The sequence below is a fragment of the Leuciscus leuciscus genome (assembly GCF_965113295.1).
Source record: "Leuciscus leuciscus genome assembly, chromosome: 24".
Taxonomy (NCBI): Eukaryota; Metazoa; Chordata; class Actinopteri; order Cypriniformes; family Leuciscidae; genus Leuciscus; species Leuciscus leuciscus.
In genome coordinates, this window is record NC_138723.1 from 26,324,517 (window position 1) to 26,350,254 (window position 25,738).

At 37.3% G+C, this 25,738-nt stretch overlaps 3 protein-coding genes across 6 annotated transcripts in view; all 3 read right to left on the reverse strand.

Annotated features, from left to right (window-relative positions):
• Positions 1 to 408: 408 nt before the first annotated feature.
• On the reverse strand, positions 409 to 6,741 carry ess2 (ess-2 splicing factor homolog). The gene is made up of 10 exons (XM_082157856.1): positions 6,145 to 6,741; positions 5,673 to 5,841; positions 5,478 to 5,567; positions 4,801 to 4,952; positions 4,590 to 4,707; positions 3,876 to 4,006; positions 3,668 to 3,770; positions 3,392 to 3,501; positions 3,101 to 3,216; positions 409 to 1,718 (listed from the first exon to the last, which is right to left on the reverse strand). The coding sequence occupies exons 1-10, from the start codon at positions 6,268 to 6,270 to the stop codon at positions 1,436 to 1,438; spliced, it is 1,398 nt and encodes a 465-aa protein (XP_082013982.1). The 5' UTR covers positions 6,271 to 6,741; the 3' UTR covers positions 409 to 1,435.
• A 316-nt stretch (positions 6,742 to 7,057) lies between these two features.
• Positions 7,058 to 14,945, reverse strand: stambpa (STAM binding protein a). The gene is made up of 10 exons (XM_082157864.1): positions 14,788 to 14,945; positions 14,029 to 14,239; positions 13,025 to 13,100; positions 12,843 to 12,938; positions 12,371 to 12,734; positions 12,133 to 12,257; positions 10,840 to 10,977; positions 10,636 to 10,748; positions 10,445 to 10,544; positions 7,058 to 8,932 (listed from the first exon to the last, which is right to left on the reverse strand). Exons 2-10 carry the CDS (start codon positions 14,229 to 14,231, stop codon positions 8,876 to 8,878), a joined length of 1,272 nt encoding a protein of 423 aa, XP_082013990.1. The 5' UTR covers positions 14,232 to 14,239; positions 14,788 to 14,945; the 3' UTR covers positions 7,058 to 8,875.
• A 613-nt stretch (positions 14,946 to 15,558) lies between these two features.
• Positions 15,559 to 25,738, reverse strand: part of dusp11 (dual specificity phosphatase 11 (RNA/RNP complex 1-interacting)) — a 46,323-nt gene continuing 36,143 nt past the window's right edge. For 3 of the 4 annotated variants that reach the window (XM_082157861.1, XM_082157860.1, XM_082157859.1), the window contains exons 6-13: positions 25,507 to 25,630; positions 24,614 to 24,674; positions 24,445 to 24,491; positions 24,302 to 24,377; positions 24,038 to 24,199; positions 23,529 to 23,684; positions 18,210 to 18,359; positions 15,559 to 16,511 (exon numbers count right to left, since the gene is read on the reverse strand). In XM_082157861.1, coding sequence (XP_082013987.1) covers positions 16,220 to 16,511; positions 18,210 to 18,359; positions 23,529 to 23,684; positions 24,038 to 24,199; positions 24,302 to 24,377; positions 24,445 to 24,491; positions 24,614 to 24,674; positions 25,507 to 25,630 — 1,068 coding nt within the window. In that variant the 3' untranslated portion in view covers positions 15,559 to 16,219. The remainder of the gene's footprint in view (positions 16,512 to 18,209; positions 18,360 to 23,528; positions 23,685 to 24,037; positions 24,200 to 24,301; positions 24,378 to 24,444; positions 24,492 to 24,613; positions 24,675 to 25,506; positions 25,631 to 25,738) is intronic. The other variant, XM_082157862.1, reaches the window with a different exon arrangement.

Genomic DNA, 25,738 nt, shown 5'->3' on the forward strand with positions numbered 1-25,738 from the left:
CATCAGAGAATCCTGAAAAAATGTATTACGGTTAATTTCCACTCAAATATTAAACAACACTGATAATAATAATAGGTTTCTTGAGCAGCAAATCAGCAGGATCATGTGACACTGAAGGCTGGCATTAAAACGGCTAAAAATGTAGCTTTACATCACAAAAAATTACATTATATTCAAATAGAAAACAGTTCATTCAAATTGTAATATTTCACAATATTACTTTTTTTTTTATGCAGTATTTTTGATTAAATAAATGCCAGTCTTGGTGAGTATAAGAGACTTATTGAAAAAAAGAGAAAATATTGAAAAATCTTTTCACTCGAAGAGTTATTTAATTTGGGACCAATTGTATTAACTTAGGTTGAGATGTCAGAATGCAATGTATAAATTACTGAACAACACATAATATCACATTACCTGCTTTAAATGCTTTATTGATCTCTTTTGCGTCAATGTCTATTTGGATGTACACAGAGAAGCTGAGTTTGGTGAGGATTTTGTGGAGCCTTCGAGAGTCTTTCTTCACACCATTCCTCTTAGATAGAAGTTTTCCACAGACACTATTAACACCCTGTTCTTCATCCTCTTGTTAGCTGTGAAAAGATATCTACAAAAAGACATGATTCTTTCTTCTGTCAAACACTGAGGTGTAATGCAGTCCAAAACTGTGTGAGAATAAGGAGTCTGTCTCGACATCATATAACAGGTGAGTCCTGCCTTAATGAGGCTCATTTGCAGCGTGTCATGTAATAAATGGAGCGTTTCCTCCCGACTTTAAACATGTCAGTATGATCTACGCAACACTGGCAGTTCCCAGACAAATCAGAAGCTTCAGATAATAAAATGGTGCTTTGCCACCTTTGCGTGCTGTGAAAGGATATGTACAAAAACACATGATTTTCTTTCTTCTGTCAAACACTGCAATCACAGAGAGTGACTTCATTAAGGGAGTCTGTCTCGATATATAGTGGACGAGTCCAGCCTCCAACCCAAAGATGGGTTCAACAAATGGATCATGTAATATAAGGACGTTGAAAAGACACGTTTAACTGTAGAACTCTTTATTGTGCCCCTGAGATCGTGCAAGTCTTCAACATCATAAAAGATGCACAAAATTCAGGAGCACTGAAAACAAGTCAAGAGCAGTAAAGTTCTGGAGCACTTGTGGATCAAATGAAAGTCTGATTCACGCAAGAATCACTTGATGTGGATGATGCTGAAAAACGACATATATGCTAGCTCAATTAAAAATATAAAGCAAAAAAACCCCCGTAAAAACTGTACATGTTTTAAGTTGCAGGCAGTCTAAAAAATAAGATATCTGAAACACCGATGATTCATTCAGATTCACAGTTTTTTAAAAGAAAGAAGTAATAAAAACAAAAACAAAGAATAAATATGAAACCCTGCCCAAGTCTTTGTGAAGTGTTTAGTTTCAGAAGTAATCTGAGGCTTTCCTCCGCTTGGGCAGCTGTAGGAGGTTGTCTGTGATGGAGGCCGGGTCCTGGGCGGCCGGTGTTATGGCTTTTCCGGGTGTTGGTGTGATGGAGGAAGCGGTCAGGCCTCCGAGAGGAGTCTTCGAGCCGACGCCTCTGTGCGCAGGTGATGGGGTGTAGCTGGCCCTCAGGGCTTTATCTGTGTATTTACTGGACGATTTGTTTACTAGACGCTGGAGGGCGGGAGACAGCGCTGCGGGGCTCAGTCCCTTCGGAGTGAGGCTGGAAAAGAGTAATACGTATAAATGATCAGAAAAAATGTAGACATTGTTTACGGGCAGCCAATGAAGACCATATTATGCAATCATGTTACAAACCTACGTAGTAAGTTCAGGTCCTTGCACTGAGTTCGAAATTTTTGAATGCGTTTTTTCGTATTCGTCATTCGGTGGCTCTGAATTGTCAAAACCCCTTTCAAAATGCTTGCTTAGAATATTTTTATGACGGACAAAAGTTTCGGAGGCAGTGTGTAAACGTGATTGACGCAACGTCGTGGTGTCGTATTTATTTTTTAACGTGCAAAAATTTTGGACTCCGTGTGCGAGGACCTTAAAGAGGTGGTTGATTATAATTTTACTTTAACTTTAGTTAGTGTGTAATGTTGCTGTTTGAGCATAAAATACATCTGCAAAGTTACGAAGCAAAGGGAGATATTTGATTTTAAAGAAATAATTTTTTAAGGACTACAACAAACGGCTGGTAGGGACTACACAAGCTTCCTATCGGGTTAGTGACATCACTAACCCTAAAATTTACATAAACCCTGCCTCCGGGAACACACAACAAAGGGGGTGAGTCCATGTTGGGAAGAGGTAATAGGATTTGCTAACGCACAAGCTGTTGAAGCTCCGCCCTCTGTGCCGAGAGCAGCAGCTCATTTGCATTTAAAGGGACACGCGTTTTTGCTCACCCTCAAAATGGGACATTTTTAACATGCTGTAAAAAATTATCTGTGGGGTATTTTGAGCTAAAACTTCACATACACACTCTGGGGACATCAAAGACTTATTTTACATCTTGTGAAAAGGGGCATTATACCACCCCTTTAAAACTGGCAATTCTGATGACTCTTTTCAAGGAAGTTTTAAATCGGTTCTTTCTTTTGGGAGACAATAACTCAATAACTTGTGCACTTTGACCTTTGAAACTTTGCAGACAGTTTACATTCACAAACAGCTATATTACACACTACATGAAAGGTAATATCCGAAAAATCACAATGGAGGAAAATTTGGAAAAAGCATTAGGAAAAATGTCTTTGTCTAAACACTATTTTAGAGCTTAATTCGTGTTTTTTTGTTGTTGTTTGTTTCCAAAAGAAAACCACAATGCAATTCTAGGGAATTAAAATCCATTTGAAAAGCTTTTTTTTAAAGAAAATGAAAGTTTGATAAGATGAATATATTTGCTGTTGTCATTAAAGGAACTCGGGGGCGAACAAATACATGTGAAAATTCTTGTTCATTTTTCAATTAAACTTTTCACTCAAATTATTATACTGATAATTTGTAATAATAAAAAAAAGCTGATTAAACTAAAAACAAAGGTAAAATATAAGCATTTTTTACAGTCTCAGACTGTATGCCTCAATACTTTTTCTTTACCTGGCAAGGTTTTCAGTGACTTTGCGCAGCGCCTCCTGTTTCTTAGCTCTGTTTTTTGCCGCAGCCTCATTGGCCATTTTCAGTCCCAAACGCTCTCTTCTCCCAGGCTCTGGAATCTAGAAAACATCCATACAAATAAGCATTCAGCATTTTTACTGAAATGTTGGACAGTAAATTTTATGTTTTTATATACTTTTTTTAATTTTTATTGAGGATCATAAAATATTGTGTTTATATACACAAGTGCATGAAAACAGCCATTTCTGTTTGCTAGCTAGAAACGAACTGAACCTTGAACGATGGGCCGTGACTTCTCTCCACAAGGGGCGTTTCTGAGCCGTCCAGACGAAACGGGGTGCTTTCAATCTCACCCCACGTCATCAGCGGAGACTCTGCAATACCTTAAGAACAAACAAGCCATTCAGAAAAACATGACTATATGAGTGTTTGACAACCCTAGTGATAAGCTATACATTTCTTTATAAAACTACAAAAAAATATATATTGATGAGCTGATATCAATCAGTCAACTAATAAATAAAAATAGTGTCCTCTCTCTTAACTCACCAGGAGCAGGGGAGGCTTCTCCCTCAAATCCGTAACCATTTACTTTGGGGGATTCATGAGCCAGGAGATCTTTGCCGTCCGGACCAACCTTGCCTTGTTTAAACTAGACAGAAGGCAAAGAAGAGAAATACGCAATTAGTTTATTAATTTTTCATGAAAGTGTTTTATGATCTGAAGCTGACCAATGAGATGCAGAAATCAGTGTTACCTGTGCATTGAGTGCAGCAGCTTGCTGGATTTGGGATTTGTTCAGGGCTTTACTGAAGGGGTCGATATCAAACCGTGTGTTCTGGTACAGGACCTCCCGTGGCTTCTTGAACAGTGTGTCGTCTCTTTCACCTTTTGGGGAACAAAAGAAACAGGCATTTTACTGTATGGCTCCTTGCCTATTAGCTTAATTTTTTTTTTTTATGTATATATATATATATCAAATTTTAAGTTAAGTACGTATGTTTATACAATAATGTATATAAAATCATATATATATATCTATTTATTTTTTTGTTTAGTTCAAATGTTTGGGGTGAGTAATATTTTATTTTTTGGAATGAAATCAATACTTTTATTCAACTAGGACACAACACATTAAATTGATCAGGAGTCTCAGTAAAGAGATTTATAATGTTACAAAATATTTCTGTTTCAAATAAAATGCTGTTCTTTTGAACTTCAATAAGCAATTTGAGCTACATAAATGTAATGAATTATTATTATCAAAGAATCCTGTAAAAAAATATATATATCACTGTTGATTTTCCACGAAAATGCTAAGCATCACAACTGTTTTTAACATCGATAATAATTAAATGATTAAAACATTTTTTTTAATTCAAAATACTACCCAGGCCTACTCATTATCATGGTATTAATAGTTGAGAAAATGCAATGATAAACTTATGGGACTCCTCAATGCAAAACTTACCGTCAGGATAGTACATGAGTGCATTTTTGGCCTTGTACTGCCATGTTTCCAGGCCTGCCTTGGTGCACTCCAGCGCCTGCTGCTCCGAGGATGGTAGAGCAAGGTTCTGCTCATGCCTCTTCAAACGACAGGACAATAAGCATCATCAGAACTCAAAACAAGACTCAACGACACAAAATCAATGATATGCATTATGCAGTAGCTTTTGTACCTCTTTGAATTCATTCTCCGCCTCATAGAGCCACGAATGCCTCAGCTTGTTCTTGTCCTCGGCAAGCTCCATTATCTGCTCAAAGGATGCGTTGTCCTCACTCGTGTTTTTAGCAAGAAAATGGTCCAGGGACGGAAGGACCTTTTCACCATCTTTTCCAGAAAAATAACAAAGAACATCTGTAGCATATCTCGTATAGCTTTAAAATGATCAAAAAGAAGCCGTTTTGAAATCTCACTATTATATATATATATCCTAAAAAAATGGTGAAAATGTATGTGTGAATATTTGATAATGCCACATTTGCATATATACATAACAATTGTTTTAATGTACTTAAAGGGATAGTTCACCAAAATTTTGTTTAATTCTGTCATCATTTACAGGCTGTGAGGGATGTGGTATTGGGTTGTGCTGTTATTTATTGTGTTTTTTTAATGTTCTGCTGACAAAACACTGCAAAAATATATTTCCAAGAAATTTCAGTAGACAAAAAAAACTCCAGACAACATGAGCTGTGGAAAATTATAAGTGAACTATTTTTTTTATAGCGGATGCCACTGAAAACACGTCAAGTCTATCCCTCACTGCCTCGCTTTCATACCCGTCAACTGTTTGGTTACCAACATTCTTCAAAATATCTTGTTCTGTGTTCAGCAGAATTTGCGGTCACTTACCATCCTCTTTTGCTGATCTGTGTTTGCCATGTGAAGACGAGGGAGATGCACCTCGGCCATCTGGGGTCTCAAATATCGAAGGTGTCACGTCTAAATAGGAATAAAATGATGAGTCAGCAGGTAATTGATGATGTGTAAAACACAGTAGTGATTATCATTAATAATAAACCATGCACGGTAAGAAATGTCTCTCACGGGGCACATAGGTGCGTGGGGTGTATTTAGCCATCGCAGCCCCGTATTTGATGGCTATCTCTCTCATCCGCTCCAGATCTCCGTTCTCCTCCGCCTCCAGATAATCCTTCTGCGCTTGAAGTTTGGAGACATCTGGGAAAAAGTCCCTCTGGATGATCTTCTCTAAACTCTTCAGAAGAAATTGTGACAGATATACGTGTCATTAGCAAATCAAGACAGAAGAATCTATGCAGATATAAGTGTGTTTACAGGTGACACATGGAACTCAAGCTGCTGTTGCTGGGGGTTTGGTACTTTGTGTAAACTATGTTTATGGTGTTGATGGTACCAGTTCAAAAAACACATTTCAAAACCAAACTCCACACTGACATTAAAACGGTATAATTCAATGAATTATTAAACGATTAAGTATAATACTATGAATTATTTCAGGGCATCCGTTGTATATAATAACAGTATAACATTGTCATACCTCTATATATTGATCTTCATCGAGAATCTTTCTCTTCGGCCTCTCAGTCTCTTCTACAGGTTTCCTGACAGCGACTGTGGTAATACCAGACATCAGACTCAAAGCTTTCTCTTTGGACTCTTCCATATTTCTATTTTAATAGCTGAAACTCTTATTTTACAGTGAGCTAAAGCACAATTACGTAAGACGTTGTTTACGTTAGCCTCTACGCTAAGTATTCGTTTTTTTTCTCTCTAATTGAATACCATTGGGATGTCTTTGCCTATTATATAAAAAAACTCGCGGTAAATGTTGTTGTTTACAATCACTTAATCAAGAACAATAAAGAAAATGCATTTAATAACAAGTAAACGTCGTCACATCGCACGCAGGAACAGTATCTTCTTCGCCTTCGCATTATTTCCACTGAACAAAGAACCAGAGACTCTCTATCGCCACCTATTTGACTAGCGACCGCACTTGCATGAACTTCGATGTAAGGGATTAATTCACCCAAAAATGAATATTGTGTCATCATTTACTCACCCTCAAGTTGTTCCAAACCTTTATGAGTTTCTTTCCTCCGCTGAACACAAAAGAAGATATTTTGAAGAATCCTGGTAACCAGATAGTTGATGGTAGCCAATGCAAGTATTTATTTTCTACTGTGGAAGTCATTTACTACGGTCAACTGTTTTATTACCAACATTCTTTAAAATATATTAATTTGAGTTCAACAGAAGAAAGAAACTCATACAGGTTTGGAGCAACTTGAGGGTGAGTAAATGATGACAACGTTTTCATTTTTAGGTGAACTATCCCTTTAAGTAGCTTACCATACACGTAAACATTAATAGTACACCCCCACAGTGAACATTGTTAAGCAATAAACATATTATTTATTTTCAGTCCATAAGTGAAATAAAAAGAGTGCTAGTTTTCAAAGCCTTTAATACAACTTAAGGCAAAAAACACCACAGGTGATGTGAAAGGGTAAATATTTTCACTAATAGATATCACCACAGTGGATTAATCACAGTACATTAAAACAACTGTTTTGTATTTCTGAAATGTTATGTTTAAATATGAAAATGAGCCATTATATAATTAAATATACACATATTTGCATACATTTCCAGAACAGAAATCTGAACGTTGGATAAACCCAATCCATGTTTCATTTTGTTGACATATTAAGGCCTGGTTTCACAGACAGGGCTTAAATTAAGCAAAGATTAAGCCTTAGTTCAATTAGGTCATTTAAGTTGTTTTTATAAATGAGCCTTAGAAAACTGCTGTGCATCTTGAGACAAAACAATGGCACATATTTTAAGAAATATCAGTGCAAGTTGCTTTCATTTAAACCAGCTCAAACATGCATTTTAGTCTCAGACTAGCTTAAGCTTTGTCTGTGAAACCAGGGCCAAGTGTTATAAAGTAAACACCTAGATATGTATTTTAGAAGCAAAACAGCCCAAAATCTCAAAACTGACCAATTCTACTGACAATGGTTTTCCTTGTAGTGTCTCTTGCCTTAATAGATAATATTTCACAAGAAGATATGTTTGCATTTAACTAGTAAAAGATGCAAAGCTTCAGAACCTTCAAATGAACCTCATGACTACAGAAAATTACATACAAAATAAAAATTAAAGTCCAACAACAACATGTTATGGAAAGCAACAGAGAATAGTCTGGCTGAAAGAACATGAAAATGAATGTTTTTGCTCCCTATTTACATCTGCCATCGTGTTAAAGGGATATTTCACTCAAAAATGAAAACTCACCCTCAAGTTCTTTGTTCTGCTGAACACAAATAAAGATTGTTTGTAACCAAACCCCATTGGACCCCATTGACTTCCATACTATGGAAGTTAATGGCTACCGTCAACTGTTTGGTTACAAACAAAATCTTCCTGTGTGTTCAACAGAAGAAAGAAACTCATACAGGTTTGGAACAACATGAGGGTGAGTAAATGATGACACAATTTTCATTTTTGGATCTTTAACAGTCTGAATGATTCATTGCCATGTGTTAAGGTAAATACAGAAGCCAGTCTGTCTGGTTGCAATGGCATATGACCAACATAAAGGTCTGAATCATTTCCAGTATGAAGAGAGGCAGAACTAAAACAACTGCACATTTAAATCAAATATAACAGTAGTACACTATTGAGTGGACGGCATAAGTGAGAAAAAAACAAATTCCTTGGTCTCGTTTTCTGAAAACTTTATCAAAATTAAGCGAGTTTATGCTTAAAACAAGAATATCGGTCAATGGGGGGGTTACACAAGTAAATGTTTCTTGATTTAAGAATGTTTAGATATTTGTACTGTAAAACTTTTTGTTGTGAAGTGAATACTAAAACTTGTTTTTAGGTGAAGTGTGTAATTTTTACAACATCAAACAGAATTAACCTTTTTTAAATAAAAGGAAGCTCACAGAAGCCATGCATTTCTATTTTTCTGTTATGCTTTTATGAGATCTTATCTTTATTTACGCAAACACGCTTGATGCTGCCGGTTTTAAAAATTACGCACCTCAACTTTAAGCTTTTATTGGTCACATCTTGATATTCTTTTTCGGGAATTAAACCAATAAATACAGACTGCTAAGACACGATAATAGAGGCCAAGTGTAGCAATGATCGGCGCTGGACTTTTTTTGACCCATTAGAAGCTCCTTGGCAAGCTTATCGGTCACTGTGAGGTCAAGAGCAAAGGCACATGTTTCAAAGCAGCAGCAATGACATCACCGCAAATCCAGCATGGCCACACTTCCGTCTGTGATGATGACGTGTTGACTAGCCTGAACACAAAACAGACACAAAACCTTCTATATGGTGCACATACAATATGGCGGAGGACACAGTTAGGTCATTCAAATTTGAATTAAGTAGTGAAGTTCAATGTTAAGAGGTTTCCTAAAATCAGGGGTTTTCAATCTTTTAGATGGATCTAAAGAATACGATCTTTAGGGTTGCGTCCGAAATCGCATACTCTCTTGAGTAGGTACTTATTTTAGAAATTACCGGAAAAAAAACATGTTCTATAAAGTATGAGTGTGTGTGTGTAGTATCAGTATGTAATCCGGACATACTACATCTGCCATGTTGTCACTGTCATGTGAGCTGCCGGCATCAGTTGCGTTGCTTCCCTGCCATTCACAAATCCTCTCCCGTGGCCTCATGGGATAGTAAAGTGTCCATCGTTTGCACACTTCAGAATATAAGTAGGTCATCCGGGTACTTTTTGTCTACTCTTTAATGAGTACTGTGAATTTGGACATACTTTTTTGTTACATACTGTTTTTCGCCTACTATATAGTGTGCGATTTCGGACGCAGCCGAAAACATCGCCCCCTGGTGGCTGGCTGCAGTATAGGTCCGAGCCAAACAAACAAAAATCCCATTATCACACTGATGTATGTTTAGGTGTTAGTCTTTCCAGCAAGTTTATTTTTAGTTAGTTATTTGATGCTTGAAAAATGGGTTGTTACGTCATGACTGAAAGCTGTGCTTGCGATTGAAAATGGGCAGGAACTTGATACGGCGACATGCATCAGAAATCACATACTACCCTAGTGTAGTGTTCTTTTAGTTTTTTATTATGGCTTTATTAATATTTTGAATGAGCTTTTATCTTTATATTTTTAGTTTTTAGTAATTTCGTTTTATTAGGTTTATATTTTAAAAAAATATTTTTATTTCAGTTTTAGTTTTAGTTTGTTTTAGTTTTTTCCAGTTAAAGGTGCAGTATGTAATACAGTGGTTGAATTGGTACTGTCTGCAGTCCAAATTCAAAATATTGGAGAGTTGTTTTTCCCAGCTCTCCTCCTCAGACTCCACGCTCATGCAGGATGCCAGTTTGACAAAATGCGACAGGAATGAGCACAATTGACAAATGAAGGCGACGAGCCTTATGATGCAAGTTGATTTATCCACGTTTTAATAATCTCCCGTTCATATAGATTTTTAGATGGATGCCGAGGCATTTTAGGTCAGGTGAAAAAAAAAACCCCTGCTTTATTACTCTTTCTTTATTAACAGAAAGGTTTTCATATACTTAAAATAGTATAAGAAAAATATTTAGTTACTGCTGTACTGTATTTATTTAGATGTTTTATTTATTAAATTCAATTTATTTGTTTTAATCAGTGTTTTATTTTTGATTATTTTATTTAGTTATTTGTATTATTTAGTTATAAAAAAAAAAAAACGTTTTTTTATACTTCTTTATACTTTTCCACTTTTCCCCCTAGCACTCCCAGGAGCCCAGTTTGAAAACCCCTTGTTTAACTCACTAATAAGGCATTACTCACGGAGAACAGGGGCGGCTCCTTTGGATGCGGGTGGAATCCTCTTTGTTTGCAGGAAGAGATCTCATCCATCCCGTTGTCTGTCAGCCGAAAGTAGCCCGTCCTGGAGCACACGTTATCAGACTGTTATTGCTCCATTTTACCTGCTAACTATCACCCAAAATAACTAGCACAACGTATAGATGAAAACATACTCGTTAAATTTAGGTGAGCACACAATGGCTATAGACTCTGGAAGCATCATCTGATAAGAGCAATGTGTGTGCATGTCCACACTGGATAAAAAGGCTGTCTGGGTCGGATGGGTCTTACAAGAAAAGAAAAAGAGAGATTGATTATTGACAAGCTACATAATTGTCATATTATAAGTCATGCTTTCAGTAAGGAAAACTCCATACATGAATCCAGCCCAGTGTAATGAGATCGTTCTGATCCTGGATCAGGAAAAGCTCCTCCTCGTTCTCCGTGTCACAGTAATCTGGTCCTCCAGTCTGCTTGGGCACGATCACGTGTGTCACTGTGAAGGCGTTCTTCATCTGCGAACACAAGCACACTGGTTTGTGCTTCACTCATAATACAACAGATTTATTAAGATTGCAGTTTGCCCAAATTAAATTATATTCAAGAGGTATTATGTGAGTTTTATGTACACTACCGTTTAAAAGTTTGCCGTCAGAAAGATGGTTTTTTTTTAAAGAAATTAATACTTTTATTCAGAAAGAATGCATTAAATTGAGCAGAAGTGACGATAAAGACATTTATAATGTTACAAAAGATTTAAATTTCAAATAAATGCTGAAAATTCTTTCGAACTTTCTATTCAACAAAGAATCCCCCCCCCCAAAAAAATCACAGTTTCCAGAAAAACTTAAGGAAAAAAACTGTTCTCCACTTATATATATATAATATATATTATTATTTCTTATTTAGATTAACTAATAAATTAAAGACAAATACTACCATTGTATGAATACAATTTAATAATAATACTAATAATAATTACAAATTTATGTTACAATAAAAATGTGCTTAGATGTCTTATTATTACATATAGTATATTATTTAAATGGTAAATTATGAATACATCATGGCAGTATTATCTCTAAATTACACTGTTAATTAAAAATGATTGTTTTAAAGTAATGTTTTACTTTATTAAAAAGCGAAAACTTTACAATAAGGTCTCATTTGTCAACATTAGTTAATGCATGAACTAACAAACTAAAAATGCCAATTAACCTTTGTTAATGTTAGTTAATAAAAATGTCCATGCTCATCTTAGTTCACAGTGCATTAACTAATGTTAACAGGTACAACATTGAATCTTAAAAATGTAGTAGTAAATGTTGAGAATATCATTAACTAAGATTAATAAATGATGTAGAAGTATTGTTCATTCTTAGCTAACTAATGTGAAAACAAATGAAACCTTATTGTAAAATGTTACTATTAAAGAATATCCAGATTACAACGTGAACAATCCACTAGAACTTGGGGTAAAATCTTATTGTAATGAAAATATATGTATAAAAAAATCATAATGTCATAAAAATAGGCTTTATTTTCTTTATTTAAATTTTTTTTTTTTTTTTACCTTCAATTTTGGGGTGAAATATAAGCCAGACATGCTTTTGTGAGATTGACCTAACTAGAACTATATTACTTTGCATCTGAAAATGTTTTGCACGTACCAGCTTGCCACAGAGAATCCCACAGGTCTCCACCGCTCGTGCTGTGTTGGCGTCTGCGAGCTTTAAAAACCTTTGGCACAGCTCGGCGGGGACAAACAGCTGCCGCAAACCGTTTACCAACACACCTAAGACAACACACACACATATATAATCTCAACCTAATGACAGGACAACAGAGTAATAGTACCGCCACATATGTCAAGTGATGAATAAGGAAGTGCAAACTGAGAGCTCTCACTGTGTCCTGCACTGACTGGAACGCTAGGCTTCAACGAGCGGTCAAACGCTGGGAGGCCTGAGCTCGGAGAGACGTGGTTTGGGGTTCCTCCGGGGGGCGTCAGTGGTGAAAACGAGGCCTGTGGAGGTCCCGGTACGTCAGGCACCAGGAGATCACGCGGAGAGGTGGGTGACACCGGGACGCTGAACTCCTGCACTATGCGCTGGCGCTCCTTCTCAAGCTCCTGCCTGCGGATCATTTCCTCAAAGGCGCTGAGCTGCTGCCTCTCGCGCTGCCGCTCCTGCAGCTCGGCCTGTCTCTGCCGCTCGGCCTCCAGCTCCTGCTGCCTGGACACTTCTCGAGCCTGGGCCTCATCCTCGGCTCTCTGACAGGGTTCACACACTCGTCAATAAAAAACACATCTGAATTAGTTCGCAGGTGTAATTTAAGAAAAACCTGCCTGTAAATGTTACTGTAACTGTACTGAACCCACCTTTTGGACGAGATATTCGGCATGTTCTTTATCGTACTGCTTGAGAAGCAACTTTTTCAGTTCCTCAGCTTTCGGGAAGGCGATTTCCTTTAATTTCTGTGGAAGGAAAAAAAGGGATGTTAGTTAGCTAGGGAAATTCTCTCACATGAAGCTGTAAAAAAAATTACATAAAAAAATCTTACCCTCATCGTTTCCTTCTTCTCAGGAATGTTGGCTGTTTTATAATCCCGATGTCTAGGAAGTTTTTCAATAAACAACCTAAAAGGAAGTAAAATGCATGAACATTATTTAATTATTTCAAAATATAGTTTTTATTATTTAAAAAAAACATTATTTATTCTTTTATAGATATTTATTATTTATATATAATATATTATAATATATAATATGCACTGTTTTTGTTTCATTATTAAACAATTAATTAATTATTTAGTTTTAAAAATTAGTTAATTATTTTTATTAATTACATTTATTTATTAATACATTTTTATTGTTTAATATTGTTTTTATTCTATTTAATTATTTGTTTATCAATTTATTTCTAGTATACGAAGAAATATATTTCTAGTAAATAACAAATCACTCAAATCAGGGGTTTAAACTGTATTTAGACGGCCTAAATTTAGTTTCTCTCTTCTCAAGAATGTTGACTTTTTTAATATTCTCGATGTCTTGCAGGTTTTTCAATAAACATCCTAAGGAGAAGTAAAACGCATGAAAATTCTTTTATATTTTCGAAATATTTTTCAAATAATATAGAATATTTATCATTTATATTAACGTCATTTTTAATCCATTTAATTGTGATGTTAATTGAATGTTTATTTGTAGCATATGAAGAAATGTATGTCAAGTAAATCACAAAACCACTCAAGTCAGGGTTTAAAACTGTATTTAGACATTCTAGATTTTAGTAAAATTTTGCAAAAAAACTGCAACCTCAAAATATAAAATAAATAGAAATAAATTTAGTTTGACCTCCAGAGGTTAAAAATCAATATTTTATCATGATGATTGAGCATTTAAAAAGAACTTGACAGAGAGTTTTTGGGATTATTTTGTACTGTGCTTATGGAAATCACCTTTTTTTCCTTTTCTTCTTACATCAGGAGAACAGTATAATGAATCTGATATGTGGAATCAATAACCAAACTGCACACTTTCCGCCTGTTCTGGCTGTACTTACGTGATGTACTTATTGTAAAGAATAAATGCATGCTCCACATTCCCCTCGTCTGCATAGATGCAGGCCATTCGGATGATTTCCATCCCTGAGCGGAAGTATCTGCGGGGCGGCACATCCTCGCTGACGTCCACAGAGCTGCCCAGTTTAGTGAGAGCGCGGACCCTCTCCTCAGACGTCAGACTGGAGTCACTGTTCTCAGACATGCTGTCTCCTGCATGCAGAACAATAAGACACTCAGTCTCACGGCACTGGGGCTGACTGATGATAAAGCTCCTTACTTTGGGTGGAGTTATTTCTATTGTAAGGTTAATGATTGATAAAACAGTAGTTTATACTGCAAGCCAGGGGTTTAAAAAATGATTTGGACACTTTAAAATGCCTGAAATCCATTGCATTAGATATGAAATCAAGTGTTACTGTAAAATGCTAATAAATGCTTCAGGGTCTTTTCTCAGAACTGGTAAAGGTGTTGTTGTTGAACATAAAATAAATGCCACTTGGTTTGATATTTTGTTTTTTAATTCATTGATATCCATTTTAAATGTTGGTAAATTGTCTAAATACTTTTTAAGGGCCTCTATATGTAATTATATATATATACAGTTGTACATTAACACGCATTATATGTAAATAAGCTACGACACTTTAAACTTTAACTTTGACTTAAATGAGTCTGGTGGCACCATTATTGACAGGCCAACCAGCTAAAAACAATGACAATAAGATTAGTCTTGAATGAATGTAAAATAGCTTTCCTACCTGATTTCACCGCAGTGCTTTACGCTTTCAACGACGCTTTGGTGTAATTCTCTTAAATATATTCGTCATATTTAGACATCGTGGAATACAAAGCTTTATGTGTATAATCATAACACTTCCTGTATCGTGTGGAAAGACCCCGCCCACTTCAGTCAGCTGATGGTGACGCAATGCCTCAGACTGACCAATCGCGAAAGACTTCCACTATATTTTTAGACCTCCTGGCTTTAATCACTGATGCTTGTACTTTTTCTATAATGAGCTAAAAAAAAGCTCTAATTTATGTACCGTTATTACCGTATAATATATTAATTTTACTTTTACTTTTAATTATATTTCTACACTGATAGGCATTGCTGTATTTTCGAAATCAAACAATTCATCAATTTATTGTGTATATTCATTAGCAAAAACGCTTCAGACCTTTAAATAATAATAAAGAAAGGTACTGTTTCCATTCCAATTACACTATCAACTTTTATTTCGTATGGATGCATGATAGAATGCAGCAAAAATAATAATAATAAAGTATTATTATAGGCTTTTTGAGATTTTTTGACCAATTTAGAACTTTTCAATGTCAATAAATCGTTTTATGAATCAGTTTCAGATTGAACTTTTGTAATATACCATAAAAACAAGTTATTGTATTGAATATATATATTCTAATTATATTATATTAAATTTCCCTTTCAGTGGTGATGACCATATATCTGCTACTTAATAGCTCGTTTTCTAAAACCCATTTAAAAAATTCATAATTACAAGTGATTGAGCAAATAAGCCTTTTATTAATTTGACCTCAACCAGGGTTCTCACAGTATAATGAGATCATCTGACCAGTAGAATTGTAGCCTAAATAATGGACCGTACATCAGCTAGAATATTTTAACGGATAAAAAAAAATACTTTATAAAATGTGTAAAATATAAGGAGATTATAAAACAAGTGTAATTGCACTTGCAATGATGTTTAATATTACATTTCTTTCAACTCTTAAGAAATGGTGCTGATGTCCAATTGTAGCCAACTGAGTCAAAGTCCAAGTACACAAACTGTCAGGACACAAAATAAAAACACAATTAAAAAAATAAAATAAAACAGCCCATTTCACACTAAAAGCAAGGTTTACTTCTGAGAATATAAATACAAGTGACAACAGGGCTTTGTTTATATGCATTAAAGATATGTGGCAGTCATTGTTTGTGTGTATGATTTAGATTTTGACCTAATAACAGATTAGTTAATCTAAAAACGTATAGTATTGTTAGCTAGCGGAGTCCAAAAAAAAAAAGAAAAAAAGTCAAGCTCATTGAGAGACCACATCCATTTACTCTTAAAAGAACAAGCACAGTTCCTTCACAGAGAAAATGATTTAACATTGACAGCACAGTCCAGCAGATTGGGTTGACCAGATGAAGTCTCCTCCATTTCAGCGAGGAGTCCTATCTTTGTGTCGAGGTTTCCGGTGAGGCCCTGGAGGTCTTGTTGATCTGTCTGGAGGGGCATGTGGGTTGTGGCGTGGCTCACGATGTGGAGACTGATATGGGGCTGAAGGACTGAAGTAGAATCCTCGGACACTCTGGTTGGGAAAGCCGGGTCTCGTTGGTCTCACGCCCGGGGGTGGATGAGGAAACAGAGGCGGATGAGGAAACAGAGGCGGATGGAAGGACTGTGGCTCAGGTGCTCTGAACGACGTCATGTTGTTCCTCGGTTGAAACGGGCTAAGGAGAAATTATGAGAATGATTAAGGAACAGCGTTCTCTAAAACCCGCCTCTATGAAACAGTCACACAAACCATAATTTCACCTTACTTAAAGATTTAAAACCCAAGCATCAATGTTTTACCACAGGTTTACTATAAAAAAGTGATACATTGATCAATTAATTAACTTGTGTCAAGATTGCACATTAGTCACACAGAAATAAAGTGGTTTACGGCTATTTCACAAAAGAAAGAGGACATGTACTAGTAGTCGCATCTGTTTCTGTTTATTTGTAGTCACGGGACAGTATGTTTACATCACATTTAGAAAGAATGATCATTTCTACAAATGTGCCACCAAATATACGGCCTGAGGAACTTTAGCACTCTCTCCCAATACGGTTATATTTCAGTCAGAGAAACAGAGGAAGCTCTCAAAAAACCGCAGTTGCTTTATTTTATGCGGAGCTAAATATGGATATCAGACAGTCCGGTATAAAGAGACAAGACGTACTGACAGATAAAATAAAAACATGACTGTAATAGCCTATATGATTAATCTGATTTCTTCAAGCGGTCATATTTAGCTACCATGTGTACTATTGGTTATGGTTAGCGCACATAGTGTTTTGCATCGGATCTAAATATTTCTGCCTTATATGGTGATTAGAGTTCATATCAGACCACAAACAGAAGGTATTCAAACATGAAAGTGAGTTTTGAGCTAAAATGAATTTAAAAGTCCTTAAGTCCAGTTAGCTGGTATATGGAATCATCCGGCGCTGCCGTCTCCAGACTCAGATAAACTCCGCCCCTGTTCATGACCACTCCTCAAGCCTGAGTTAACACGCTTTGGACCAAGGTATTCGGCAGGCCAAAAAACCCTGGCCAGGAAGCCCCAACGAGGCCCGATCAAGCCCCTGAAGTGACAGTGATAACACGACTGGTCCTGGCACGCACTAGCACGCCCGCTTTTGGCCCGACAGTGGCTAATGTTGATGATGAGTCTTGTTCGATTTTGTTCCGCAAAACCAGTTCAGTGCAAATCTGATTCTAAAGATATCATTAATCATGTCAAGTCATAGTGCTGCTCATTTTTGTATCCGATTGGAATCTGATCTAAATGATTGACTGTCCACACTGCGTATCGCAACTCTTCCAATCTGATTTGTGTGTCTCATGGCGAAATACCTGCGTTGGTTTAAATGTTTTCTATGGCAATGACGTCAACAACATGACAGGGTTTGAGATTTGATAGTGTGTAGCTGCGGTACTGGATTACAGAGGCGTCAGGCCCAATCAGATTTTTGAGCCGAATGGATTTGAATGCAGCTTCCAAAAGACAAAAAATATATATATTTCTACAATTGATAATTAACCCATTGATCACACTGGTATTAGAACGTTCAGTGCATCACGTGATCAACTGCTAAATTCAAATCTGCGCTTGCTCTTTGTCTGGCACTAACCGTTCAGTGTTTTCAACCATATAATGTTTATGTTTCTGACATTTAAATACAGATAAGTACTAGCAAACCCCATCTCCCCCTTCCCTATCTATCAAAACAGATTTTTAAAAATCAAATTTTTTTGCCGTTCACACCCAGATTCCAATGGGGTTTGCACAACTGACAGTCTGAACAAGGCTTTAGATGAGGCTTTCACACAAATTACAATCCTTCTTCAAACTCTTAAAAAAAGCACAAGAGAAGCTTACAAAAATTGATGCTGGGGATTCCAGTGCCCTTGGTCAGATCCTCGTCCATTGTAAGGAGGATCATGGTTATGCTGTTCCCTCCGATGATGAGGAGCCTCGTTTGCTGGTCCCCAGAAGGGTTCTTGGTTTGGTTCCTCCACCGCCACATTACTGCATGCAAGATAAAAAAAATTAATTAAATACAACAGTAAACTTCACCGAACAAGAGATCTAATGGCGTCAAATTTATTTGTATAGTTTTTTTTTTAATAGATGTTGTTATAAAGCAGCCCTTACTTAAAATCATGATGTTAATGTTTATAATATGGTAATATCTTAACGTCTTATAGTCGCATTTAGAAGATTAAAGCTGTGCGATAATTTAGTTTTACATTTTGCAATGAATCAAGCAATTGAGCAATGATGTATAGTATATATCGTTTTGTATATATGTGAGAGTTCTGTATGTATGCGGATAAAGTTTTGAGTTGGGCGATAATGCAGTTTACATTTTGCAATGATATAAACAAACAATAATGAATTTGGAGAACATTACAGTCATTCTGGGGGGAACTAAGAGGGGGGAAACAGATTTCAGTGAACTTTTAAATAGCCTTATCAGATTTGGTGACCCTGCTGTATATCTGTTGCCATTCATGTCAGCCCAAAATTATTTCTACTGTATGAAACTGAGGAGATCGGACATCACCAGAGTGAATTCACATTTGTAATCCTATGGGATAAGTAAGTAAGTAATTTTAATTTATAAAGCACATTTACACACAGCGCAAAACTGACCAAAGTGCTGTACAATGAATAACTAAAAAGACAAGTAAAAAATAAAAACACATAGAATCAATAATCATAATTATAACCTTCAATATCAGGGCACACAACACAGAAATACAGAAAACAAACAGAAGTGCCAGGTTAGGGAACAAGAAAGGCCAAGGAATAAAATGCAGCAATGGAGGGGGCAGATCTAATATCCTGGGGGAGCTGGTACCACAAACGTGGGGCAGCAACTGCAAAGGCTCTATCGCCCCTCTGTTTAAGCCGTGGCACAAGCAGGAGCCCTTTGTTTGAGGATCTCAGTGACCTTCGAACTGAGTATGGCTGTACAAGGTCGGTGATATAGGTTGGGGCGAGCCCATTAAGTGGCTTAAAAACAAACAATAAAACTTTGAACTGAATCCTAAAAGGAACTGGGAGCCAATGTAAGGAGGCCAAAATGGGGGTGATGTGCGCGCGCCTCCTAGTGCCAGTTAAAAGACGCGCTGCTGCGTTTTGTACTAACCGCAAACGTCTAAGTGATGATTGTGGGAGGCCAAAGTAGAGGGAATTACAATAATCCAGCCGTGATGTAATAAAGGCATGGATAACTTTCTCAAGATCGTTAAAAGATAGGAATGACTTCAGGCGGGAAATCATTCTGAGCTGGTAGAAACTATTTTCGACAACAGAACTAATCTGTTTGTCAAGGCAGAGTTCTGAGTCAAGAATGACACCCACATTTCTGGCATAAGGTTTGATAAAAGTAACCTAAATCTTGTACCACAGTGCATCTTGCCTTGGGAGAACCAAAAATGATGACTTCTGTCTTGTCACTGTTTAACTGGAGAAAGTTGTTAACCATCCAAGTTTTGATGTCTTCGAGACAGGCCAGAAGAGATTGTATGGAATCCCTAGATTTTAGAGGCAAGTACAACTGTGAGTCATCCGCATAGAGATGAGAAGAGATGTTGTGCTTCCTTATGATGTCACCCAGTGGGAGCAAAGCATATACAGGCTAAAAAGTATAGGACCCAAGATGGACCCCTGAGTAGACCCCGAAGCCGCCGCCAGGCGCCGCCATTTGCGCCATTTAGAATTTCAGCCGCCGCCAGCCAATAATTTCGTAAGCCAAATTGAGCCGCCATCTGATAAAGTTTGGCTGAGCCGGCTAGAATTATTTGCATCAAATAATAATTCTATCACATAGAGACATACACACACGAAATATATAAACAATACACGAGATCTATTTTCCCACTGGATTCATAACAGCACAGTCTTGTGCTCGTTGCTACGATACACAGACTCACAGTGAATTGACGACCAATTCAAATTGCTCGTTTTCCGTACAGAAGAAGCGATGCATTTTTTTTCTCGCACTGAGGTGAAATGGCGGAAAGAAGCAAGCAAGGTAATTTTGATCTCACTTCTCACATACTTTCCTAATTCCTACTTATTATTTTTTTTAACTTAGGCCTACCCAGACTTTTGTTAAATCTTCAGGGCACGGTTGCACAAACACCTGAATCAAAGATTGATGTTATGAACCAAATATTCTGGAACGGAGAGATTTATAGCACTGAACGTGATATTACTGCAGTAACAAACCACCGTTTCCACATTGCTAATTCACGACGCATGCTTCAGTGTACATTGAAGTGAAATGTGCAAAACTTTGTCCAAAATAATACTGATAACAGTGTGTTTATATTAAGGCTAGACACGGCAGGCAAAAACATCGTTTTTTTTTTTTTTACTGGTCAATTTTGAGATTTTTGGATATTTGTCTTAAATAACATGTCTTCTTTCAGACTTGTGGTGACAAAAAGTCCGAAATACACATTTAGGTCTTTATTTTACTACACTTTGTCTGTTCGCGTCTGTAGATTTTTCCTAAATTCAACAAAAGTTTGCGTTCTTAATCAACATACTTCTCCGCGATCTCTGCCGTCGCTATTTGAAAATGTTTAGTAGCATACAGACTACAAAATAAATATGTACATACGTTGTGAAAGTAAAATCTAGTGTTTTCTTTATTACATTGTATTGCATTTTGTAGAAATATAGTGTAAGCCATGCATTGCTTGGAAATATTGAGATCTAGTAAATCAGTATAGACATCTGTAACGTTAGACATGAAGTGGCAGCTTCAGCCATTTGCAGCTATGAAAAGTTTGGCGGCTGCAGCAGCCATTTAGGTTTTGGCTGAGCCGGCTAGCCAGCCAATAACTTCATCAGCCAGCCATTATTCTCAAAACAAATGGCTTCGGGCTCTACCCCTGAGGGACCCCATATGAAACAGAAGCAGAAGATGAGGAGAACTTGCCAATAGATACTGAGAAAGTCCTATCATTGAGATAGGAACGGAACCAAAGTAATGCGGTCTCCCTAATGCCCACCTGCTGATCAAGGCGAGTAAGGAGGATGTTGTGATCAACAGTGTCGAAGGCGGCACTAAGATCCAATAATATCAGGATGGCATTATCACCTGAATCTAGTGTAAGAAGAAGATCATTGGTTACTTTGAGCAGAGCTGTTTCAGTACTATGAATGAAGTGATCTAAAACCTGACTGAAAAGGTTCTAGTATATTGTGGGTGGTCAAAAAGGGGAGCAGCTGTGACAGAACAGCTTTTTCCAGAACTTTAGAAATAAAAGGAAGCTTAGAAATGGGATCATCGAGATCATGTTTTTTGAGCAGGGGTTGGACAACCGCATGCTTAAAACATGTAGGGACAGTGCCGGATGCAAGAGATGAATTTAAGATGACCTGAATGGAGGGGCCGACTACATCAAAAACATCCTTTATAATAGAAGAGGGGATACAATCATAAGATGAAGTAGTAAGTTTCATATGTGATACTAAATTCCTTAATTCAGTGAGAGAGATGGGCTGAAATTGGTTAAAAGTAGCCAGTACCCCTGAGCAACCAGGCGGAGTAACAGATGAGGTGGGGTTTGTAAACACTGATCTAAAGTTCTCAATTTTATTAGTAAAAAACGTAAGAAATTTCTCACAGGTATCAGTAGATGCATCAACAACTGGGGAATTTGAGGGGTTGATAACAGAGTTTATAGTTCTAAATACATTTTTTTGTCTGTTTGAGTGTTTACTGATCAAATCAGAGAGGTGCTTTGCTCTGGCTATTTTTGCTGCTGCCTGAAAAGAAGCGAATGCAGATTAAAAAATTTGAAAGGAAACATTGAGATGATCCTTTTTCCATTTCCTATCAGCTTTACGACAGGCCTGCCTAAGAGAGCGCGTATCCTCATCTAACCAGTAATGAGATTTCAATTTGGAGCGAGTGTATGTGAAAGGTGCTACAGAGTCAAGTATGGAAGAGCAAGATGAGTGAAAAAGGGTAACTAATTCATCCGGACTAGAGGAGAACGATGCCGCTGTTGCAATAGTAGATGCAACATTTCCACTCAAAAAACTATCAGAAAACTGAACTGCAGTGAGAGGATGTATATGGCGAGAGTAATGATCCTGAACTCTGACAGTTTGCAAGGGACTGAAAAGGGTGATGTCAAATATAATGGGCTTATGATCAGAGAAAGTGGCCTCCTCAATCACAATATTATCAACATTAAAACCATAAGATATAATTAAATCAAGTGTATGTCCCAGTTTATGAGTAGCTTTATCTATATGTTGCGTAAGGCCAAAGGCATCTATTACACCACAGAAATCGCTAACCATAGGTCTATCCGGACAGCAAACATGAATATTAAAGTCACCAAGTATAAGGAGACGATCATACAGTGACACAAAATGAGAAAGAAAGTCAGAGAATTCAGTTATAAAGTCTTTGTCTGGCTTAGGGGGCCTATAGATCAGTACACAAACCAATGGCGACATAACAGATTCTACAATTACACATTGCAGTTTGAAGGTGGAAAAACTCCCTGCAAACAGTGTCCGTAATTTTTAATTGTTCCTAAAAACAAGAGCCACACCACCTCCTCTTCCAACGTACCTCGGCGTGCTAATAAACGAACAATTAGTTGGGCAAAGTTCACTAAAAACAGACGACTGGCCAACTCCAGCGCTAATCCATGTCTCGGTTAAAAACAGAAAATCCAGATTGTGACGAGAAAAAAAGTCTTTCAGAACGAAATTCTTGTTAGACACTGACCTGCTATTGACCAGGGCCACTTTTACTTTTGAGTAAACCGCAGTCTGGGGGCAACGAGAGTATTCCAAAGGGCGGATGTTCAGCGAGTTTACCCCACCGCTACGGATACGCAATCTCGAGAGTATTCCAAAGGGCGGATGTTCAGCGAGTTTACCCCACCGCTACGGATACGCAATCTCGAGAGTATTCCAAAGGGCGGATGTTCAGCGAGTTTACCCCACCGCTACGGATACGCAATCTCGAGAGTATTCCAAAGGGCGGATGTTCAGCGAGTTTACCCCACCGCTACGGATACGCAATCTCGAGAGTATTCCAAAGGGCGGATGTTCAGCGAGTTTACCCCACCGCTACGGATACGCAATCGCGGTTGAGCAGGGCTAACGGGCATTTGGGGTCGATGCAGGGTAATGTATACGTGACAAGAGTACCTCAGATCCCACGAACGTTGAGCCAGGTACAGATCTTTCCGACCTAGAATGTCTGCAAAGAGCTGGCAGGGACCTAATTGTGCGGGAGAAGCACTCGCTCCTCTCCTGATCTTCACCTGGACGCCTCCACGTTTGCCTCGGCGCCTCCGACACTTCCTACGGTTAGAGATACAGCAAGGTAGCCGAATGACGCACTCAGCGATGGGGTAAATAAACGAAAGGTGACATCCGTTGTAAAGGACAGGGGTCACCAGTGCGTTTCTGAGATCCAACAAAGTATTCCGATCATAAGACCTTGTAGCAGCAACAGAACAGTACCGACATAGCGTATGTGACAAAACAAACAAACATAGTAGAAGTTGACGGAGCTGACGGCAAGCCGACAAACACACTGGCGCCATCTTGCTCACGTCACCTGTGCACAACTGACAGTCTGAACAAGGCTTTAGATGATCACACAATTCACAATCCTTCTTCAAAGTCTTAAAAAAAGCACAGGAGAAGCTTACAAAAATTGATGCTGGGGATTCCTGTGCCCTTGGTGAGATCCTCGTCCATTCAAAGGAGGATCATGGTTATGCTGTTCCCTTCGATGATGAGGAGCCTCGTGTCGTGTCTCGTTTGCTAGTCCCTGGGAGGGTTCTTGGTCTGGATTCTCCATTCCCACATTACTGCATGAGATAAAAGTAAAGGTCAAATTAAACACAACAGTAAACTTTATAATATGTAAAGTTATATGTGTACTGTACGTACAACTGTGTAGAAGAGCTCACCTTCTCTTGGGCCCATTCCTCAGGTCATCTAGATAGTTCTGCCTCTCAATTGAGTGTCCTCTTGATGCATTGAACACTGGAAGTAATCACACCATTTAGATAATACCAAAAAACCATGCAAATACACAAGTGAGTATACTTACAATTAATTGCTTTTTGGGGCTTCATCCCATCAACATCAATTAGGTATCTACGATATAATATTTAACAGTGACAACGGATGGATGCAATAGCTCATCTACAGACAAAGTTGAATGATCACGAATACGGCTGGCATGTTTGCAAACATTCATAAAAAAATATGTTACTTACCGACAAATAAGATAGCCAGTGCGATTCAAACCATGTGTGCAATGAACACCAATCAGCTTATCTGTAAAAAAAATATATACTGTTAATCGTTCTCCAGTGACGGTAAAGACATATATGATGTTACAAACAATTTCAATTTCAAATAAATGCTGTTTTTATTAACTATTCATCAAAGAATTCTGAAAAAAATGTTTCATGGTTTCGATAAAAATATTAAGCAACTGTTTTCATTATTGATAATAATAATAATAATAATAAATGTTTCTTGAGCAGCAAATCAGCACATTAGAAAGATTCCTGAGGGATCATGTGACACTGAAGACTGGAGTAATGATGCTGAAAATTCAGCTTTGATCACAAGAATAAATTACATTTTAAAACATACTAAAATAAAAAACTGTTATTTCAAATTGTAATAATATATCACTATATTACTGTATTTTGATCAAATAAATACAGCTTGGTGAGCATAAGAGACTTCTTTCATAATGTAGTCAATTTTATCAAATCACCAAAATTACATATTTAATGTTTTTTCCTTTATAAATAAATTCTTCATGCCTTAAAATAGCTTGAATGTAACTCTACGCCCTTGCCTCATTTAGTATACGGATACGCGGTTCTATGAATATGCAAATTAGATATCCACAGAGATCCACTCGTCGACGATCACACGTTGATCTGATTGGTTACAAGGTAGTTTGTGACATCAGAAACACCAGCGATTTCAACCGTCTTTGGTTCACAGCAGTTTTAAGGAGAAAATACTCAGCAATGGTGTTGACTTATGAATTTGCACATGGTTTGTCTTTAAGCATATTAAAAACACCACATAGACATATAAACATTAAAAACGTGATTTTCACCACAGGGGGTCTTTAACTGTAACATACCGTTGTTTTCATTGTCATGGAGAAAATGTCTGACGGCCTTCTTGAAGCTGAGAATCGTGGCATTGTTTGGCACTTCATGCCCTGCTGTGAAGATCTTCAGGTGGAACAGCGTGTCTGGCAAATCCTGAAACAATTGCACATTTACAGACAATAAGTACAACAACCGCCATGAAAAAACCTATTTTTGCTCCAATCTCGTCATGCTAAATTCTTCAGCAGGGAGGAGATGTTT

What these genes read in the sequence shown, in the direction of transcription:
- ess2 (XM_082157856.1), bottom strand. Translation starts at nt 6,270, where the DNA reads ATGGAAGAGTCCAAAGAGAAAGCTTTGAGTCTGATGTCTGGTATTACC. An exon ending in CGGAGAATGAATTCAAAGAG is followed by an intron (nt 4,708 to 4,800) that starts GTACAAAAGCTA and finishes TGTCGTTTGAAG; the next exon opens with AGGCATGAGCAGAACCTTGC. An exon ending in GTCACTGAAAACCTTGCCAG is followed by an intron (nt 1,719 to 3,100) that starts GTAAAGAAAAAG and finishes ACTCTTTTCCAG; the next exon opens with CCTCACTCCGAAGGGACTGA.
- stambpa (XM_082157864.1), bottom strand. Translation starts at nt 14,231, where the DNA reads ATGTCTGAGAACAGTGACTCCAGTCTGACGTCTGAGGAGAGGGTCCGC. An exon ending in CTTTACAATAAGTACATCAC is followed by an intron (nt 13,101 to 14,028) that starts GTAAGTACAGCC and finishes ACTTCCTTTTAG; the next exon opens with GTTGTTTATTGAAAAACTTC. An exon ending in TGCTCACCTAAATTTAACGA is followed by an intron (nt 10,545 to 10,635) that starts GTATGTTTTCAT and finishes CGTGTGCTCCAG; the next exon opens with GACGGGCTACTTTCGGCTGA.